The sequence below is a fragment of the Hydra vulgaris genome, chromosome 14 (assembly GCF_038396675.1).
Source record: "Hydra vulgaris chromosome 14, alternate assembly HydraT2T_AEP".
NCBI lineage: Eukaryota > Metazoa > Cnidaria > Hydrozoa > Anthoathecata > Hydridae > Hydra > Hydra vulgaris.
In genome coordinates, this window is record NC_088933.1 from 19,548,035 (window position 1) to 19,568,248 (window position 20,214).

At 27.5% G+C, this 20,214-nt stretch overlaps 1 protein-coding gene across 3 annotated transcripts in view; it reads right to left on the minus strand.

Moving 5' to 3' along the window:
- LOC100197477 (sarcolemmal membrane-associated protein) overlaps positions 1-20,214 on the minus strand; it is a 62,090-nt gene that overhangs the window by 11,706 nt on the left and 30,170 nt on the right. For all 3 annotated transcript variants that reach the window (XM_065817369.1, XM_065817368.1, XM_065817370.1), the window contains 5 exons: positions 16,608-16,673; positions 14,306-14,368; positions 14,186-14,230; positions 9,743-9,862; positions 3,657-3,782 (listed from right to left, as the gene is read on the minus strand). In XM_065817369.1, the coding sequence (XP_065673441.1) occupies positions 3,657-3,782; positions 9,743-9,862; positions 14,186-14,230; positions 14,306-14,368; positions 16,608-16,673 (420 nt within the window). The remainder of the gene's footprint in view (positions 1-3,656; positions 3,783-9,742; positions 9,863-14,185; positions 14,231-14,305; positions 14,369-16,607; positions 16,674-20,214) is intronic.

The following is a 20,214-nucleotide window of genomic DNA, read 5'->3' on the forward strand; positions in this document are numbered from 1 at the left end:
CAATTATCTACAATTAAAGCAATTTTCCTTTTCTGAAAACTAAACTTTAGGTCAATTTCTTTAACCCACTCCTCAAATAATTCTGCCGACACTTTTTGGTTAGGCCCGATAGCAACAAGGAATATTTTTCACACCTTTAAAATATCTAGGAGACTTCGATTCTCCAATTACAAACATTGAAAGTCTTTCTCCTTTAGCATTACCCGCGGCCATCCCAGTCAGGCAAAATTTACTATGCTTGCCTCTTATGCACTTTTCATTTTTTAAATGTAAACTTTTGTCAGGCAAACATTGGTAGAAAAGACCAAATTCATAGGCATTAAAAATATTTTCAAGTGGGTATCAAGAGAGAATTGTAGGCAGTGTGGTTTCGAGCCATGGAACGATCATCTGATCGTTAACAGACTTTGCCTCTCCAGAAATGGTTTTAAAAGATATACCATATCTACAAAAAAAAAAAAAAAATTATAATTGCTTTGACTTAACTTATACGTGCGATATGTGCGTTTGAATTTAACTTCGAGGGCTTTGCAAGTAATATAATAAAAGTAAATATGTTCCAGAATGTCTAATTTTGGAACATATTTACTTTATTTTTTTAAAGCAATTTAAGAAAAAGCAGTACAATAATCATATATTGTAAATTCATTAATCATAAAAATTGGAGAGAATAAAATAAGAAATTAATTTACTTTTTCTTTAATTTGTCTAGCCATCCATCCGAAGCTTGAAAATTTTCGAAGGTTAACTCTTTCGCAAAATATAAAGCTTTTTTTTTTACCAGCAAACCACTGATTGGGACATTATCAGCTCTCATTTGTTTGAGCCATTTAAGTACAGCTTTGTTGACTTGATAATACGTATCAACTTTCACCCGTTTAGCCAAATTTCCTTGATGAAAAGCATCAAAGATTTTATCTTTGATTTATTATTTTTCCAGGTTGAAAGAGTGTTTGGTGGAATATCAAAGATTTTCGAAACCTCTTTATTTGTTTTTCCTTTCTCCAATTACAGTAGAGCAGTATTTCAGTTTTAAATTGTTTTCTTTATGCAGTCTTTTTGATGCCATGATTTTTTTTAAACAGAAGGAAATAATTCACGCTAATTGTTTAACAAAAAATCAAAACATTCGAAATTTGAAAAAAGAGTTTGATGGTTAACGAGCTTTTTATATGACAAAAATTTAAAAAGTTCGATACAGAGAGAGAATCTTACTGACAGGTCTGAAAAATCTATTCGAATTATAGAGGTTTTTGAATTATAGAGATTCGAATTATAGAAAGTTAAACAAAAAAGTTTCTTAAGCGCATTTCACGGTGACTTTACATTTAGTCAAATTATAGAGGTTTTCGAATTAAGGAGATTCGAATTAAAGAGATTGTTCAGTGTATATATATATATATATATATATATATATATATATATATATATATATATATATATATATATATATACATATATATATATATATATATATATATATATATATATATATATATATATATATATATATATATATATATATATATATATATATAATTTGACTCCAAAACTCCCTCAATTACCTTTAAGTAAGTGTAGCTGTAAGTTAGAACCAAACTAAATTTTTTTCCTGTAACCTGCTATGTGGGTCATAACATTTGTTAGTAAATGTGACCACACCAAAAATGGCAAAAATAGCCTCTGTCAAATAATCAATACTTAACTGAGGCTAAGAAAAGTTATTTAAAAAAAAAAAAAAGTTTAAAGCTCATTTTTCAAAAAAAAAAAAAAGGTCTTATTTGTGAAAGTCTGATAATTGGTTTTTATTTATATATCTTTTAAATCAATGACACTTCACTTTCATTTTACAGTTTTTTTGTCTGGAAATGAATGGGTTAAAATAAATGTTAAAACTTTATAATGCTTAACTGAAATTTTCAAATTATTTTGAACATAGTTTTGTCTACTAAAACCAAAAGCAATTTTATCCAAAAGAAATTTTTTTTTTGCTTACTATCATAGGTCAATAATAATGATGGACTAATAATAATAATAATGCACAATGGACTAATAATAATAATAATGCACGATGGACTAATAATAATAATAATGCACGATGGACTACCAAAAGAAATTCAAAATTTGTTTTTAAAGTAAGAAAAATATCTGAAAGCTATCATTAATAAAAAAGACATTGTCTTAAACATCCATGTTTTTAAAAATTAAGTTTTTAATTTTAATCATCTGTTGGATAGGCAGAACCTATCAGTCATTAGGAAAACTTTAAAGTATTCTAATATCAGCAATACTTTCTTTTTTTTAACTGGAAATTTATTGATAAAAAGAAAGATAATTGGTGCCAGTGTTTTAATTTTTCTATTTCAATTACTTTTATTTTCTGTGTTTCTTTTTCCAAGATCCAAAAATTGCTTTTTTAATTGATTTTAATTAATCTGAGAGAAAATCTAAATCTGACTATTGTCATAATCACAGGAGGATTTTTTAATCATCAAATCTTCTAGGCCTGATGCTTTGATATCAAACAGAGATGACAGCTTATTTTCAAAACTCAAAACAAAATTGTTTGTCTTTATTGTTTGTCATGATGTTTAAAGTATTTTTTGTAGCCAAGTCAAAAAATATCATCAGGTCATCTTTGAAAAATTTTCTCTTTAAATCAGCAGCTTTCATATACTTTCATCCTATTCACCTTCAATAGCTGATATTCATCATACCATTTTTTAAGTTTTCTTCCACCAGAACCAATCCTTTGAGTCGGAATTCTTGCTTAGCTCTAAATCATATTGATATATTTAATTGTACAATTAATACTGTCCTTACAGTGAGGTGTTCTTCGAGGTGGTAAAAAAGGAGGCAGCGGATGGCATTATTGTTTGTACCCAACCTTAATGAAGAGAAATAGTTGGTGGCTTTGCTAACAAACCAAACTCCAGCAGAGCTTTTTGTTGCAGCTGCCATTATGTAATAAAGTACCTGCCTGTGGATATAAAAAGAACCGAATAATAAATACTGTCATATTATTGCTGTTCATGAACTGTGATGTCCAATTGATTAATGTTCGTTTTATTTTAAAAACAACAACATTCGTTTCAAGGCCTCAATATGTGACTGATAAATTGATAATATTGCACTAATCAATTTAATAAACAAAAGATTATTCATTATTCATCGTAACTAATTAATAGTAATTATGTAATATGTGCATAAAGCAGCTATTACAAATTATTAACCTTTTAGGCTGCTGTTTACAAAATGTATATGGTGTCTCAGAGGGGCTGCTTAGAAAAACAAAGCTGAAAATTATGTACAAACACAAACAGTGTAATTTCTGCTAAGATGTTATAAAACTAAGTGCTTGTGCAAAAAGTTAAAGTTCTATCGACCCCTAAAATTGCTCAAAATGGTCCAATTTTTTGTATGGCTAATCCTTATATACATTAGAACAAGGTTAGGCTTGTGGAGAGTGGTTAGGAACACTTTGAATTTTTCCTATGTAATTCTAGACCACCCTAATATATATGTAAGTATATATATATTTATATATATATATATATATATATATATATTTATATATTATGTTTAACATGATATCTGATATTTCATGTTTAAAGTATTAACTGAAAGCTTTTTAATAAAACTATAAAAAAACTTACTTTCAAGTAATAAAGCATGTTCTTCATTACGTTTATTTTTAGCTTGTTCTACCAACAATTTATCTTGTAACAATTTTATATTATTGTGCAACTCTTCTGCCTCAATATGATTAGCAGTTGGATCACCTTTAAAAAAAACAAACACTTTCTAATAAAAAATAATTACAAATCATTGTTATTTTTATTCTTAAGATTAAATATATATGTACTTCTTCTTTTTATAAAACAATAATACCCTCAAAAAATAATAAATTGTAAATTAAATAAAAAAATTTTAAATAATTTTATGGCCAGTGTAATTAAAACATCTGCTTTGTGTTTTAATTACATTTAAAATTTTTCGTTTATAAACAATTTTAAAACACTTTTTTTAAAAAAAAAGTAAATTACTTTTGAAGCAACAAAAATAAAGAAAAAATTATTGAAACAAATTTTGAAACTCGGATTACAGTATCAATTTTTTTTTTTTAATTTTGTTATTTAGGTGCCCCAAGAAAACCTCTAACAGTCTTGTCCCAAAGCACTGCGGAAGTGCATTTAACTAGGAAGTTCACACCTCCTTCCTTACCGTGACGCAAAAATATGTCCAGAGTCCACTTTGAACCTGGATCTCCTGTTACTAAAGCAAGCGCTCTAACCAATTGCTCATTAAGTGAACAAACTGTTCTTTTCCTGAAGTGTTTTATTTTTAGAAATTTATTTATGCAACATGAAAAAGAGTAAAAAAAAACAACTTAATATCATTAATCCTTACTAAGCAATTAAATTTTGAAACTCGGATTACAGTATCAATTAAATATCTTTATCATAATTCAGTATCATTCAATAATAGTGCAGTGGTAGTCTCAGATAATAATAGTGCAGTGGTAGTCTAAGATAATAATAGTGCAGTCGTAGTCTCAAATAAAAAATCTTTCTTAAAACAAACATTTAAAAAATATTTTTTAAGCAAATAAATTGAATCTTTTAAATGCAGCAAAGATCTAATTTCCCACATCATGGCGTAGCAATAATAATCAATAATGTAGGAGATCAAGTAACTTGTTGGTAATCTTGGGATTACCAACAGGTTACTTGATCATTTAAACAACCCTTTTTGATTAATGCAAACTATTTTCTTTGAAAATTACATTTTTGAAAAATGTAATTTTCAAAGAAAAAATAAAAGATAAAAAAAGATGTTTACATTGAATTCTGTTCTGTGCTTTTATTGGCTTGTAGATGCTTAGTTTTCTCGACCAGTTAAATTTCATCTGAAAATTAACTGGTCGAGAAAACTTAGCATCTACAAGCCAATAAAAGCACAGAACAGAATTCAATGTAAACATCTTTTATCCAAAATTTGTCTTGGAAAAATATTGCTTCAAATTGGCTTTGAAGGTGGAAAACTTATTGCTGCATTTAAAAGATTCAATGTATAAAAAACTTTCAGAACTTCAATTTTATTTCATCAGGTTATGCTTCATCACAGTAGCATGCTTGCTTCAAAAAGTCTATGCTAGATTTTTCTAAAATGGCCTATTTTTGCGGGATTTTACCATATATGCTTGATTTGAAGGCCTATAAACATATAAGCGCTATGTTTCATAACAACATAATTAAGGAATTATAAATACTTTATTGATATTATAATTTATATATAACAAGTTTTATTTAAAATAAAATTTGCCTGATAACTTGTAAAAAAAGAAACTCTTTCAATGTTTCACTTTTTTTCGGAAAACAGCGCGCAGAAAACAGCGTTTTAAATAAAACAAGAAAGGTTATAACATAATAATTTTATTACTAATTTCGTTTATACAAAACATTTATAAATGTATTTGCGTTCATACTAAACATTTAATAGCATTAATTAGACTTCTTTTTTTTTCTTTTGTCGTTTAAAATAATTTTCTTTCTTTGAAATCACCTCTTAAACAACTTTTGACTAATTACTCGGATTTTCAATTTAAAAAAAAAAAACTTTAATATTTTCATTTTTTTAAATTTATTTTGAAAATATTTTGACCACATTAGAAGGTCAAATAACAAACTTGACTTTTTAACTCTATGGTTACACAGTAATTAAATAACACAATAGTCAACAAAACAAGCAACAATCAAATTAAAAAAAAAAAAATAGTTTTAATGATAAAATGTTTTAATTGAAAAAACTGTTTTTTCTGAGCACTTTTTTTTTATACTCAAAAATTAATTGTGATTTCTTTTAATCAAATAATTTCAGGATTGCGAATTCCCATCTGACTGTTGTGATCTTAATTTAACTCTTGTATGCGGTTTCTTTATTTTATTACAATCGTTAAAAGCGATTTATGTGATGTAAAAATAAGTTTGTTATTATTTTTGAGGCCGAAGTTAAATAATGTTTGCATTTTATTATGCCAAATACTGATATATCAGCACTCACTTTAAATAAGATAATTAAAAAAATTAATTTATGGTAGTATAAATAAAGTGAATAAAAAATATTTACTGATCATTTAAAGAATATAGTGAGATAATTTTTTTCCAAAAAGCCTTTATAAGATAAAAAGGTTAAGACCCATACAGGGTTCTGGCACAGTCACTGGGGCCAACATGCCACTGCTTCATCAGCTTATGCCATCAACGACTTACCTAAGTTTATTAACAATCAAGCAGAAAAGCATGACATTACCCAAAAAACTTCCAAACAAATGCTTACTAATAAATTTTGGGTCATACAATGTACTGCAAATAAAAAAATTTAAAAAAATGAAAAACTGTACTGATCAAGATATCTCTAAAAGTCAAATTTAAGTCTGAGTAAATATTCGTGAACTTAAAATGAAGTTAAAAAAAAAAGAAGAATGTCTGTCTAATTTAATGTAAGTATAGAATATTTTTTGAGAACATTTTTTGTTTGTAAATTGACGAACATGCTTTAATTTGAATACATTTAAAGGAACTTTTTTAAAAGCCAGTAGGATAAATTTAAGAGAACATTTTATTGATATCATCGATGATTTCATATCAATGTGTCTTATCTACATAGATATAAAATCATCTCATCAATGATTTCATATCTATGTAGTCTATGTGAACAGTTTACCATTTTCAGATGGTTTTTTACAATTATTTACAAAAATAAAATTATTTTTAAAAATACCTTTGCTTCCAACAAGGCTGCATGCAACCACTATTAGTTGGAAATTACTGGAGGAGAAAAGAAGAAGTTTATAGAGCAAAATAACGATTGACAGACGACTTGCTCTATAAAATTTTATTTAATAAATAAAAGTTTATAGAGCAAGATAATGATTGACAGACAATAACGATAAAGAGATACCACCTTAGCAGATGTTAATTTTGCAATGAATTTGATATTTGGTTTCCAAGACAGATCAGAAGTAAGAATTAATCTTAGAAGATGAAGAGTAGATGACTCATCGAGTACATCACAAATCATAAATATAGGAAGATCTAAATTATTGCGGTAACGATTGGCTGAACAAAATTGGGTTTTATCTGAATTAAATTTCACCAGCCACTGTGTGCCCCATGCTGTAGCAGAGGTGAGATCCTTTCCAAGCTCAAATGCCTCCCTCCTAGCAATCATAGAGTGTTGGCTTCTTATTAAGACAAGAATAAATGGTAGTATCATCAGCGAACAATGCCACCTTAGATGCAAGAATTACCAATTAAATTATTTAGTTTTGTTCAACCAATTAAACAACAGTTTAATTGGTTGAACAAAACTAAATAAAAGAAAAAAAACTGAATAAAAGAGCTGAATAAAACCGAATAAAAGAGAAATCTATCTTATAATGATTAGATAAAAATCATTTTTGTAACAAAATACACATGAAGAGAATGTTCTTTAGATTTTGTATTTTTAACTTCCTTTAATTATTAATTAATTCCTTTCGCATTTAATTACTTTTTTAAACCTACAATTTGAACTTCTGCTTCAACATAAAAAGTAGTTTGGTTATCTTTGAAAAATGCAATTCTCTAATTTTTTTATCTGATAATAATATAACATTTTTGATTAAAAGCTTGAACCACTGTTACTTTTTCATAAAGTCCATCTTTAAATAAATTTAATCCCTTTGCAAATCTTTCCTACAAATATGGTCACTGCTCAAGTGAGCTTGAGAGATCACTAGTTTCACTTGCCAAAATACAATCTTGTGTGACTGGTCATTCAGCAAACTAATATTCTATAATTGTTCCTTCATGCTTTTAATTTGTTTTTATTCTTTTTTTTTTGTAAACCAAATTATACAATATCATGTTTGACCTATGTTTACCTTAAGTAGGATAATTCAAGTTAACTACAAATTTTCTACTTTTGCTTCTTTCTAACAACTTCTGGCTTAACAAGTGGATTCCATTAAATACAAACCAATCTTAAACCATTAAGAACCATGATATGGAATGAATTTTACTTCCAAAATCTGTAGCATATGTGTGTACACAATCTCAAAAACTATTTATTTTTAGAATACTTAAATTTTCAAGATGAATTGTTTAAAAAAAATTTTCACAATAAGGCAATTAACGTTGTATTAATGTTTTATAAAGATTGATTTTTTACCACATTTGTTTCAAATTTTCAGTCAATATCATTTATTGTAGTTTAGTTATTAAATTATCTATAACTTTTACTTCTTGTACTTTATTTATTGTGTGTTGTCAACCATGCTTTGTGTGTGTGTGTGTGTGTGTGTGTGTGTGTGTGTGTGTGTGTGTGTGTGTGTGTGTGTGTGTGTGTGTGTGTGTGTGTGTGTGTGTGTGTGTGTGTGTTAATAATAAGAAACACAAACTAAACAATAGCAAATATTTCATTACTATTACTATGACAATCTAATTTATTTTATAAATATTTATATATTTTATTGTCATTTTCAATTTTTTTAAATTGCAACATATCCTATTAATTAAATTGCTTAATTCACCAATTCTTTAACAAATAATATGATAGTATAAAGGTAGGGAGAGGCAATATGGATCAATGGGATAAGTCTCTTAGTTTTTCAGAATAATGATTTTGATAAAAATTTTATTCTCTGTATTTTCTTGGTGGTTAAAACAACTTTTTAAATTAAAAGGCAAATTCTTTAGTATATTTTTTATTCAAAATGGTGCATACATTTAAATAAAGCTTCATATTAAAAAATTTAAAGTTCAAAAAAAGGTATTAAAAATGGACTTTGACATTTAGAAAACAGTTTATCTGGTAAATAAATTCCCAATAATTTGATCCAGGTAATTAAAGATCAAAAGATGTATGTTTTATTTGAAGTTTACAACAGTCAGGTAAGATAATAAGAGCCTATGTACCAATATGCACTGATAATATTTATTAAGTATATAACAACAACCTTTAAAACTTTAAAAAAAAAAGCATAAAAGTTATAGCTGAGCTTTAAATGCTATTGACTTTAAATGCTATTGACTTTAAATGCTATTGACTTTAAATGCTATTGACTTTAAAGATTCATTTAGATAATGAAATGATATTTTATATTACAATGATACCAGTAGATAACACAGTGTAGCAGTTTGAAAGCATAGTACATCATTATTTTTGATGTGTAATTTCTTTAAGAAAATAAATTAGTTAAATTATAGCATTTTTAACACAGGAACTTGAATTGTCTTCTACCTAATGTGTTTTCACAAAATTCCATCATGCTTAGACGTTTTATAAATTGTTGGACTTTCAAATAGGAACATATATTAAATATGGAGAATTCTAATGTGAATTAGAAACATTTTGATAAGAGGGTGTGAAAACTGTTAATTAAACCGCAAGAAAGCTTCACATTTTATTAAAAAAATTATTTAATTTATAATTCTACTTTGGTGCTTTAAAGTTCTTTTGCAGTTAAATGTATTTTGCAGTTCTTTTTAGAATTTTCAGATTTTTTTAGATCAACTTTTGATCAAATAATTTAAATACACTAATATCATTATGTAATATTAATTTTGTAAAATTAATGACTCTAGTATTAATTTTATGTAAGCTGGTATATTACACAGAAAAATGATTAAAATGTCACATAGACTCACATTATCTCAGTAAATAACTTTTATTTTCATATTTAATAATAGAAACTAACTTTTAAGTAAATGAACATTTTCTTCGTTATCTTTATTTTTAATCTGTTCTCTGATTAACTTCTCTTTTAACACTATTATTTGATTGTGCAACTCTTCTGCTTCATTATGATTAGGTTTATCTAGTTAAAAAAATCAAGACAACATAATTTTATTATAACAAAATATTTCTAAGGAATTCACTAATATAATACTGAATATTAAAAAACATAATAACATTAAAAAGGAAAACATAACAAACAACAAAACATAAAAATTTAAAAATAAAAAAAACCAAAAACAACAACCATCAATATCAAAACAGTAATAATATTTAAAAAAAAAACGCAACAAAAACACAAAAGCTAAAAAATCATTATTTGATTACAATAAAAAAACAAAAAAACAATCAATGCACAGTAGGAACATTCCATTGAAATAGGTGGCCAAAAACTTAATCGTTGTATTTATGTGGATGAGCCATAATTTAGTAAAATAGAGAATTAGGATAATATTTTTTATTTTTGTGTTTAAACAGCTCAGACGCAGCAAGGGGCACCAGTTGGATTTTTTTATACGTGATACTTTCTGACATGGTTTAAATAATGGAGATGATTTTCCAAAGCTCCAAACTTGTTATGTTCATGCTTAAGTCAAAATATGTTTTGCAAAAAATTGTGGTGATTGAAGCTCAGGATCAAAAATATCCCAAAAAGTTAGCCCCCCGCCCAAAAAAAAAAGAGGGCAATGAGTCTAAAAAAAGATTTTGATGCTATCTTATACTAAATTTAAATTCATTGACCGGTTTTAACTTCCATTGAATAATCTTTTATTCTCTGAAAGTTATGATCATATAAAGCTTACAACCCCTCGAAGAAAGAATTTTGAAGAAAGTGAAAACTTAATTATAGTTACTACAGTTATTTTTTTCAACTTTAACAGATTATTAAATGAAGATTAAGTTCTGTCGTTTTAATTCTCAACCAATAATAAATAAGAATAAAACTAGTAATAAAAAAAACTAATAAATAAACTTTTGGGATATTCTTGTTTCCAAATTCCAATGATTTGAACCGAATCACTGCAATTTTTTAAATATTTTATTTAATATTTTTTATGTATTTAATAAATTTATATAGTAGCCAAACAAATAAAAAGTTATACATTATACAGATTATACAGTTTAGAATTTTATTCTTCTACATTTATATATCTAATTCTAGATTTTCATTAACGTTGTTAACATTTAAATATAATTCATATAAGTCATTAATTTCATCTGATTCCATTTCAGATGCATTTTCTCTATCATCGCTATAAACTGCTAACAAACTTTTAACTTTTTCCGGTAAGCACAATACTTTCTTACTTTTCAATCTTTTAGTTAATGAGATTGAACTAATTAGGGGATCAGAATTATGTATACCTCGAATAAAAATGTCAAATAAGTTTGTTTCTCTACTTTTTTTTTCCTTGATGATATTCACGATCACATTTATAAGTTCTGTGTTGAGATTCAACTGCTTCCTCTCCCATTAAACCAAGTGGAAATATTGAACTAATGTGCTAATACTTTGTGAACAGAAGCTGGGACTTTTAACCAATCATGTCTCTAACAACTACTTATATTTATCATTGCAGTATTTATCAATTTTTTTCGGATCAATTGGGTCTTTGCAATTGATTGCAATTAGAATGTTATGTAATCTGATAATAATTTCTTCAATTTCTAAAATTTTGCTAAGTAATAGAGAGTCAGAAAAAGCTCGTTGGCATAAATTTCCAGTATTACTACTTCCTGATCCACCAGCTCTTGGTTCATCAACTCTCAAACCAAATTCTTCAACCATCCTAACATGAACAACATTTTTCCTTAATAAATATTTATCTTTTAAAACCTTTTTTACTTTCCAAGTTTTTATTTAAACTCTATATGAAATATGTAAAATAAATTCAAAAAACCTAATCCAAGCATGTAGTGGTGAAATGTCGTAGCACAATGTCTGTCCATCTGTAGCAAAACCTTCCTTAAAGATTTTTAGATCGCTCATCATGTTAGGTGTGGTGTAACAAATCAAACAACATTGTGTTGAAGAAGTGTCTGTAATGTAAATTAAGATTTTCCCTTCAATCATCGAAAGGACAAAACTATAGTTGATAAAAACATACTTATGTCCTGGAAGGTAAACTTTAACAGGATATAAATTAAGAATTTCTTTTTCAATTTCCTCCTTAATTTTTAACACTATTTCTTTATTTTTCTTTATATACTCCAGCATAATTGGTCTACAGAATCTAATACTCTGAGAAACCATATTATTCCATAAAATATTGTTTGAATCTAATCATACATGTAGTCGAAGAGGTGATGTAGCTGTAACTAATAGACCCGAATCTTGAAGGTTATTTTGATTGGAATTATTAAAACGTTGATGGTATTTTGAGTGACTTGATATTCTGTCCATACCCAAGTATTAACTAGTATTAATCAAAGTCTTTTTTTTATCATCCAAATGTTTTAAAATTTCCTTTTTCTAAAGTTTCACAAGCCTCTTGGATGTGTGATCCATAAGATCCTGTAGTTTAACTTTGGCCTTTGTTTTAGTAACGTCAATGGATATTTTTAAAGGTGAGCACTAGTTTTTTATTTCGGAAATTACTCGATAAGTTAAAAATCTGCATGGTGCTTCTTTATGAGTATTTTTATAAATGTTTTTTGAAAGTTTGTTATCCAAGAAATATCCAAAAGCTTCTTCAGACATCATTTTCTCTTGCAATGTGGTTACCTGAGTGTAAAGCAATAACGATTTGTAACGACACTAAGTAATTTGACTAAATTAAAGTCATGTTTAGTAAATGCTATTCTTTGTGCTACTAACAATATTTTTTTGATAGATTCCGTTTTTTAATCAAATGATTAATTTGCTATTAATCGTCTTTTGGTGCAAGAACTCGATTCATCAAACTCTTTTGTTGGTCGACCTTATTTTGCTAATTCATTTATTAAACCCTTGTGATTACATGATGATTCAACTAAATCAATTTAAAAACTGAATTAAGCCAAACCTGATTTCAACTATCAAGTATTTCTTTTTTACGATATGACGCCATAGTGCAACATACTTAATATGTTATGAACAACATACATACTTAATGTTATGTTAATATGTTATGTACAATGCGCATACTTAATATGTTATGTACAACATAGTGCAACATTCTTAATGCCATAGTGCAACATACTTTGCAAGAGTTAGTTTTAATCTCTTTCTTAATAAATCTATGTTGTCTTCTCTGACTTGAATCATAGTAACTATGTATTCAAACCCACTATTTACATTATCAAAAGTATTTTTCGAAACCTGAAAACATTGCACAACTTGTGGTTTTTGGTCAAGTAGTGTGGCATTAAAAATGGACTTTAGAATTATTTTTTCTTAATTTAATTATGTATTTTAAAACCATGAACACATGAAATTAAAATAAAAAAATAACTTTTTTCCTTTCAATAACAACACAAAAACAAATTTACTTTAGTCTTTAATGCTTTAAAGTAGTCTTTTTTTTTACTTTTAGTAATGAATGAAAAAAATTATTTTTATTAAAAGAAGTTTTTTATTTGTTTAAAAAAACATCAATTTTTTAAAATTATTTTGTGCTTAAGATTATGGATAATCGCAGTCACATTTCTCAGGGTAGTTAGTAGACACTATAGACTAAAAAATATCAAAATATGGAAAAGTTACAAATTGGAACAATTTTTTAATTCTTCATTAAAGTTAGAATTTAGCACTTTTGTGATGAATTTTTTACTTTTAATGCTAAAAATTGTAGTACCAACTTTTTCAAGAAATTTTTTATTTTTAACAGTCTATATTATGACCTTTCCAATGATGCATATATTCTCAATTTTTCGATGATCTATATACTAAAAAAATGATAATTATTAAAAACCAGCGTCTTGAGAATTTTTATCAAAAATTCATTAAAAAACCTAACTTCAAGAAGCCATTACCATTGAGCCTGTCACATTTAAAATTTCATAAATTGGAAAATTCTTAGTGAAGGTATTAGTAACAAAACCCACTATCAGGCATAATGTTTGAAGTAAGTCGTTTTTTTTATTTTTGGCCATGTGATTTCCCACTGTGCAACGGATAGTTTAGAAAACATAACTTAAATGAATCACTTTTAAAAATAGAATAAAAATTCTTTCCCTGTTCAATTTTGATTTAAAGAATTTTTTTATCTATCTAAGCAGTAGTTGCAACAAAAATCTTAAATATTATTTCTTAACAAATATCTTCATAATGTGATGTAATTTATTATTGTAAAGTTTAAATCTTTTTAAGTTAATTTTTTTTTTAGTAATAAAAGTTAGATACCACCACAATATTAACACATACACCCACAATATTATCCTGGTACAAACGCCTAAATAAAATATCAACAAATAAGTCTAATACCTGCTATTTTTAATTGCAATTCTGAAGTAATGGATTCCAATACATCTAATAATATGTTAAAAACTTTATAAAAAACAAAAAAAGAACAATTAAAATATTTTTAATTAAAAATGTATTTACTGTTAACTTGTCCAACCATTTTGATGAAAGATAAAACTATCAAATCAATTTTAGCTTCTTGCTCTAAAAAAAATATCCATATAAGGTTTTAAGCAGAAAGATTACGCGTACTATTTTTTATTATAATAATTTATAATTATAGTGTGGCACAATATTGATTGTTTTTAAACAAAAAAAAGGTGAAGAAAAATATCAAACAAAGCACAAATAACTTTTATCACAAGTGTTACATTCTTTACGAGAATCTGAATTATCACTATTTTTTATTAGAGGTTACTAAACCATAAAAATCATAGAAATGATAAAAACATTACAGTTGTCATCAATAAAATAAAAACTGAAATCAAATCAAGGTTAGTAAACATATAAAAGTTAATAAAAAATAATGAAAGTTTCAGGTTATGTTACTTTAGGTATATTTGTACAATATAAAAAAATAGTTTACTAATTTAAGACTCCATCTAATATGAAGTCCTGGACACAGATTTTCTTTATTGTATAAATTGACTTAAATCAAAAAACTGTTAACTATTTTTTAATAAAATTTAGAAACAGATAAGAAAATAATAAAGTACAACAAAATTCTAGGTTTTTTTTTTTTTAAATAAGCATATACCCCAGCCAAAATAGACATTTCAATTAACAATAAGTTGCATAGAGCTGAAAGTTGGTTTACTCCTTGTGGAAATTACTACAAATAAAATATTAAAAGTAAAAAAAAATTATTTAAAGTAAAATGTAAAATTTAAATAAAAAAATAGTTTTTCATATTTTTCTGTCAAACAGTAGGTTGTATTATAAAAGTATATCAAACAAGTTTCATGAAATTATCTAATCTATCTATAAAAGTTGCAACACAATTGAGTTTTTTCATGAAACTATCTACAAAAATTACACCCAAATTAAGTTTTTCAGAACGCCTAACACTAAAAAACCCTTACATATATCTTTGATAAACACTATGAATCATTAACTTTTCTAATTGTAGCATATCCTGCAAATGCGCAGACTTAGCATATCAAAACCATATTAAAATATTGAAACCATAGTTTTGCAGTAGGTTCTTGTTTTTCAAATTCCTTTATTTTTTCATTGAGCTGATAAAGTAATTATTCACATATTTCATTATCATCACCACTTTTGATATCATTATATGAAATTATGTTATTTATTTGTGGCATATAATGTTCTTCTGTAACTGTACTTTTTGGGGTAAAATTTGAATGTCACCCATTATGCACTCAGAATGTCCAGAAATGCCCTTATTACTCTTCAAATAAAAACTGAAAATCATTATTTTCAATGTATATAAATATTTCTTCCATCGCATCGTTTGTAGATTTATTTTGAGGACAATCAATTTTTTCTCCAGTGGTTGGTCTTAAGAAAATACTATAACAACTGTTATGGTACTTAGCCTCAGCAGCAACTAAATCATATTCATTCTAAATCTGTGCAGGAACACTTGCTATGTCATCAGACCGACTCCAAACATTTGCTATAAAATACAAGATTTGTATTTTATAGCAAATGTTTTTCTGCGTGATTTTTTAAACAAGTTTTGTACTTTAAAGTAAGTTATCAACACTACAAGTATTTCACTTTTAGTGTTGATAAATTTCACTAAATAATGTATGATAAAAACAAGTATAATAATTAAATAAATAATTTCTCTACAGAGAAAAGCTGCAGGAACATATTTTTACAGTAGATAATCAAATGCATTAGAGAAAAAAACAAATTTTATAACCTTTGCCCTTGAATAACTTTTTTTGCAGATGTGGGATCAGTGGGCACTTTTAAAATTTTATTTGTAATAATGTCCCTAATGCCTGTAACACTTTTCAGCTCTATGGATATTATTGTAAACTAACTCTTGAGCATACTTCATATTTTAGTAAAAAATAAGTATAGATAAGCATACTGTTAAGCACCGATAAACATCAAGCAAAATTCATACAGATTTGCAACGTAATGACTTTATGAATTTATGAAGTCATTGCATAGCAAAACATGAACCACTAGAACGTCAAGTTTAAAAAATATTTATTAAAATAATAATTTTTTTGAAAAAAAGTGCTTTGAAGTGTTTTGTCTCTCTTTATTTAAAAGTTTTTAATTATTTGTTTTTTGAAAACATGAGTTTAAAAATATCAATTCATCTTTTGGTTGATTTTTAATAATATTTATTAACCATGTTAGGATTGGATAAAATTAATTATCATAATTAAGTCACAAGATTTGCTACAATGCTTGCCATTTGTGATTATTTTTTTGTGTGTACAAAAATGAAACCTCATACTTATCTCATTCTTTGACTGATTAACCATAGGATTCCAGGACCCATTGACAAGATCTATTGATTTATCTAAAAATTAAAACTAATTTTTTAAATTTTTTAATTTTATCTAAAAAAAAAATTTAAAATTAAATTAGTTAAAACTAATTAAATTAAAAAAAACTAATTTAAAATTAAATCCTTAAAATCTTATCTGTCTTTAAAATATTTAATTTAATAGAAATAGCGTGTAGTGATTTGAAAAATTTAATTTAATAGAAATAGGGTGTAGTGATTTGAAAAATTTAAACTCTTCCTGTTCCTAATGAGGGTAAAGCTTTAAAATTCAGTTTAATGGATCTGAGGCCGTCTGGTAGCAAGGTTTCCCAAACTCTGTAGTAGCTCTCAGAGAGACTGATTCCATCAACAGCTGTAAAATATAAGAGTATTAAGTGTTAATATTGCATATGAATAGTGCCCCTGATAATACATATGGTGCATATGGTCGAGGCCACATAGAGAGCCCTAAGTTATGACTTTGGGTTAATTAACAGGACTGAGACAACCGCATAACTCATTCTTTGGTAGGTCGTGCTCTATCTATGAATGAGCCAAGTTCTCTTTAAACTTTAATTGTGCCAAAAGTAACTCAAAATACTAGACATAAATGCCACCCCTTTCACCTAACTGCTCAAATATATCTTTTACTAATATTCATGATCTGCGAAGCAATATTCCATCAGTTAAATTTACCTCTTGCAAAATTCATCAGATTTGCTTGCTTATAGCGAGACTAATATAAACTCAGCTATTCCTTCTTCAGATCTCAGTGTTGATGGGTGCTGTCCTTTGATTTGCAAAGACTCCAACAGCCACATGCTTGATTTGGGGGTGGGGTATACATACGCATCAATTCACCTATTTGTCTTGATATCAGGTTTAAATTCTTTGACCACTCTTTTATGTGCTTCCGCTTAGCACCTCTTCACTCTTTTACCTTTCTCTTTGTTCTTTATCAATCTCCTTCTTCCCAAGACTGCACTCTTTTAGATATAATTTCTGATTAAATTGACCATGCCCTTCCCCTTTGCCCCTCTACCAATATTGTTGTTATGAGAGATTTTAATGCTCATCACACTAAATGCCTTGGCTCTAACGCTACTGATCCTGCTGGCACTAAAACCTGTAACTTCTGCATTTCACAATCTCTTACTCAGATAGTTAACTTTGTAACTAATTTTCCTGAATAATAATTTCATTTCACTCTTTTATTTGTGTCTTGTCTCTGACCTTAGGTGGTTCTAACCATGCAAATTGTTCATCTCATACTTCTTCTTCGGACTCACCATATCATTGCATTACTTACTACAACCCTAAAGCTGATTAGAATTCTTTTCCTGATTATTAATGTTATGGTCCTTGGGCTGATGTCTTTTCTCTCTCAGCTGATAAATGCGCCTCCTAAATAACCTTATGCATTCAGGCAGGAATGGAAGCTTTTATTCCTTCTCACCAATTACAAGTCAAGCCCACTCTACTCCATGATTTTTACTTTCTTGTGCAGCTGCTATACCTAAATGTAACCATTTTTTTCATCTTTTTCAAAAGAACAACACTCTTGAGAACAAACTGCTATTTATTATTACAAGAAATCAATGTAAAAAGGTGCTGTTTGATACTAAGCTCCATTATTCTCAGTTCACTAAATCCTGTATCTTTTCTCAAAAGTTAGGTTATAGTCTTTTGAAAAATCTTCAACAGCTTCATTAACAAAGGTAGGTCTAACATTCTAGTCTCTCATTCATGGGATTGATCTTATTACCTCTATAAAGGATAAGGCAGAACTATTTGCAAAAAATTTTTCTTCCAGTTAAACACTCGAATCTTATGGTCATTCTCTTCCTTCCATTTCAATTAAACATATTAACCCATTGTTAGATCACTCCAGCTTCCACTGCTAAAGTCATATCTTAATTAAACTCTTCTACGGTTTGTGGTGCAGATAAAGTTCTAGTCATAGTCTTAAAAAATTGTTCTCCAGAACTCTCTTCAATTCTCTCTGAACTATCTAACAAGTGCTTGACTGAGTCTTGTTTTCCTGCCTGCTGGAAAATGGCATCTGTGGTTCCAATTTTCAAAAGTGAATATTCTGACCCCTCCAATTATCGTCCAATCAGTCTTTTTTCAGCTATTAACAAGGTCTTTGAGTCTTTGATAAATAAATTTCTCACATCCCATTATGAATCAAATAACTGTCAGACAATCAATACAGTTTTCGATCCTCTTGCTCTACAGCTGAAACTTCTGTAACCCCAATCTGTTACAGAACTTGCAGTGGCTTGTGAATATTAACTCAGTTATTTACTCCAAACAACTATCTTAATACTGTCAACATTTCTATACTAATGAATAGCAACCCTCTCCCTGAGTCCTCTTCTTTATGTCTTCTTGAATTATCATTCATTACTGAATTTTCATAAAACCGTATATACAATCAATTGCTAAATTAGCATCTGCAAATGTTGCCTCTTTTTAGAGTGCTCACCATTTTCATACTCCTGATTCCATTTTCTACCTCTACATATCTTTTATTTGTCCCTGAATGGTATACTATTATCATATTTGGGCTGGTTCTTCTAATGATTCTCTTAATCTCATAGTAAATTTTTTTTAAGTCTGTTCCTTAGTTTTTTTCTTAGAGTTATTAGTCTTAAGATAACAAAAAAAAAAGTTTTGATTTCAATTTATGAGAATAACTTTAAACGTCTCAGTCAATTTTTAAAAGGCTAAAGAAGGGGCGTGGTGTTAGGGTGTAAGGGGAGAAGGGGTGGAAGTGTGTGTGGGGAGGAAGAGGTTGAATATCTTAACATCACCCATCAAGTCACCAAATTTTTAATTATAAAAAAAAAAAAATCTCAGATAAATTTATATTCCGAAAGTTTTTTTAAAGATTTCTTTTGCAAATTTACTGAGATTTACAGCGAAAAATACACAGTAATAAGGCCAATGCAAAAATATGTATGGTTTAAATACAAAGTATATGCAATTTAGGCTCATTTTATCAATACAGGTTTACATTTGACTCTCCCTCAACATCACTGAAAACCACAACTTTTTACCAAAATTTGACTTATTTTTTTCAAAAAATAAATACTTTGACTTTAATAAAACAGTATTCACGACTTGTGAACAGATAAAACTGAGAACTTAAAGAAAAGCAATATTTCCAGATATTGCAATTCACAACAACTTTTTTTTTTATAGTGTTAATTGACGTTCCCAAAGCCGAGAAGATCACTGCAGTCGAGAAGACTACTTTAGTTGTGGTTACAACACTCTCTTAACTCCATAACTCTGAAACATGAACTTTGATCAAGATTGCTACACAAAGAACTAAGTTAAGCGCAGTACTTCCAGGAAAATGGTGGGAATCAAACTCAGAACTATTTGATTATGAAGTGAACGCTCTACCACTACATCACTGCTGCATATTACTTAATTCGCTTCTTGCTTTTATTTTCAAATAAACTGAACACAGAGGAGTATTAAAAAACTATTTTTGTTCAAAATAATCCCTTTTAATGAAATGAAAGACTTTCGTCGTTCGTCACAACATACTCTTGTAAAGTTT